The sequence below is a fragment of the Pteropus vampyrus genome, unplaced genomic scaffold (assembly GCF_000151845.1).
Source record: "Pteropus vampyrus isolate Shadow unplaced genomic scaffold, Pvam_2.0 Scaffold40, whole genome shotgun sequence".
NCBI lineage: Eukaryota > Metazoa > Chordata > Mammalia > Chiroptera > Pteropodidae > Pteropus > Pteropus vampyrus.
The window spans coordinates 7,418,204-7,420,528 of NW_011888821.1; the positions used below are offsets into that span (position 1 = coordinate 7,418,204).

Here is a 2,325-nt window from a genome sequence, read left to right on the forward strand (position 1 = left end):
CTAACAAAATGAAGAGGAAGTAATGGAGTGTAACGTTAGTGATCAGTCTATAAAAGGTTTCCTCCCCTGTTCTCTTGATTCATGCCTGGGGGAAGCTAGCCGCCATGTTGTGGGGACACTCAAACAGCCACATGGAGAAGCCCACATGGTGAGGCGCTGAGGCCTCCTGCCTACAGCCATGTGAGTGAGCCACATGGAAGTGGGTCCTCCAACCCCAGTCAAGCCTTCGGATGACCGCAGACCTGGCTAACAGCTCGACTGTAACCTTGTGAGAGACACCAAGCCAGGCCCACCCAGCTAGGCCACTCTCAGATTCCTGATTATGTGAGACAAATGCTTATTCCAGGTGCTTTGTTCTCTGACAATAGCTAACTAATATATTTCACTCATGGTTGCTGTTAGGAGAAAAAGTAAAAGCATGTGAAAGGCAGCACCGTAGGGCAGAGCAGGCTTGAGAGGGCTGTGGGGTCAGATGGCCGTTCCTCTCCAAGCCTTCGTCTCTTTATCTGATCACATAGGGACAGATGATCAGACACACCTCATAGGCCTGCAGTGAAGGTCAGGTGACCTGGCACCCACCAAGGGCAGCCCCTGCTTCGCCTTACCAGCATCTGCTGTGCCATCTTCTTCTTTTCTGCCTGCAGCTGCTGGCCCCGGTCTTCCTCTTCCTCCAGGCGGGCTTCCATCTCGTGCAGGATCTCCTCCAGCTCCTGCTTCTTGGCTGCCAGCCGGACCCGCATCTCCTCGGCCTCTGCATATAGCTCTGTTTCTGCCTGCAGCTGCTCCTGCAGCAGGTTCTTCTCCTCGGCCAGCTGCACGGAGAGGACGAGGAGGTGGCCAGTGAGCCCCACGGGAGCCCGCGGCCGGCCCTCCCTCCTCAGCCCCTGCCTTGCTCCCGGCCTGGTACCTGCGAGTGCTTCTGCTCCAGCTCCTTGAGCTCCCCCTCTGCCTTCTGCTGCCGCTCCTTGATCTTCTGCAGTTCATCCTCCTTAGCCTGCATCTCCTCCTCTTGCCGTGTCACCTGCAGCAGGGGCTTCACCTGCATGCACACGGAAGCCCAGCATTTGTTTCCATGGCACAAGGGATACAGACTTGTAATAAACTAGATCAGTGCTTCTCAGCCAGGGACATTTCTACCCCACCCCAAGGGGACATTTGGCAATTTCTGGAGACAGTTTCAGCTGTCACAAGTGGAGTACGGGATGCTACCAGCATCTGATGGGGAGGGGCCAGGGATGCTGCCAAATGTTTTAGAATGCACAGGATAGCCCACGGCATGGAATTACCCATCCCAAAATATTAGTGCTGAGGCTGAGAAACCCTAAACTAGGGCGACGGAAAAAGGTGCAGCGAAAGGAGGAAATTTCCCCTGCTCCCATTCAGTCTCATCCCGAGAGAGAGACTACTGCCGCTGACAAACGGACATGTTTCCTTCCAAGGAGAAAAGGAGGAAAAAACCCACGTCCTGACTCCCCACCAAAGTCATTATTAGTGCTGTGAGCATTTCCTTCCAGTCTTTTTTCCTACATGTTTAAAAAATATACTCGAGATCACGCCGTCCAGTGTTATGTGCTTTTGTTACTTGAAACTATAAGCTAATTATCTCCCCATGCTGATCCCTCGTTTTTACAACTTTGTTTTTCGAAAGCCATCGTTCTTTTTCTTCTTTCCCCAACAGAAAGCCATCGTTTTGAATAGCTGAAAAGTGTCCACCAATGATGAATGAGCCATTATTGAATTAAGCTGGACACTGACCATTTTGCTGCTGTAAATAAGGCCACAATGAACACCTATAATTCCTGGTTTTTAAAATCTCAGATGGCTTTCTTCAGCCAGCTTTTAGAAGTTGTGTCTGTGGGGATGAACATTTCCCAAAAAACTGCTTCCCCTCACTGTTCCTCACCAGGCCGACTCCCGACTCCCGTGCTCAAGCCCCCGCTGTGCACTGGGGAGCCCCTGGCACACGCACTGTGGCTTCCTTCAGGCACTCGCCCCAGTTTGCCGTTACACATTTGTTCCGGTGATGACCTGCTCATTGTCTGCACCCCCACTCAACTAGAATGTTCATGAGGCCAGGGCCCGTGTCTGTTCAGGACTCTGTCCCCTGCACCTCTCGTGTGCCTGGCACACGGCAGGCACTCTATAAATGTTTGCTCAATGAAGAAAGGTTTATGCCACTTTACACTCAAGCGCACACAAGAGGAAACCGAGTCTGTCGTGACAGAGCACGTCTTTGCGCAAATAGTATGTTTCAGCCAGCGACACGTGGATCTCCAGAGAGTGGTGCTGAGTGAAAAAAAAGCCAGTCCCAAAAGACGACACGCT

At 52.0% G+C, this 2,325-nt stretch overlaps 1 protein-coding gene across 1 annotated transcript in view; it reads right to left on the reverse strand.

The window, feature by feature from the left end:
- Positions 1-79: 79 nt before the first annotated feature.
- The window catches only part of LOC105290973 (myosin-11-like), a 116,507-nt gene continuing 114,261 nt past the window's right edge, over positions 80-2,325 (reverse strand). The window contains exons 19-20 of the mRNA XM_023529667.1: positions 908-1,039; positions 80-812 (exon numbers count right to left, since the gene is read on the reverse strand). Coding sequence (XP_023385435.1) covers positions 540-812; positions 908-1,039 — 405 coding nt within the window. The 3' untranslated portion in view covers positions 80-539. The remainder of the gene's footprint in view (positions 813-907; positions 1,040-2,325) is intronic.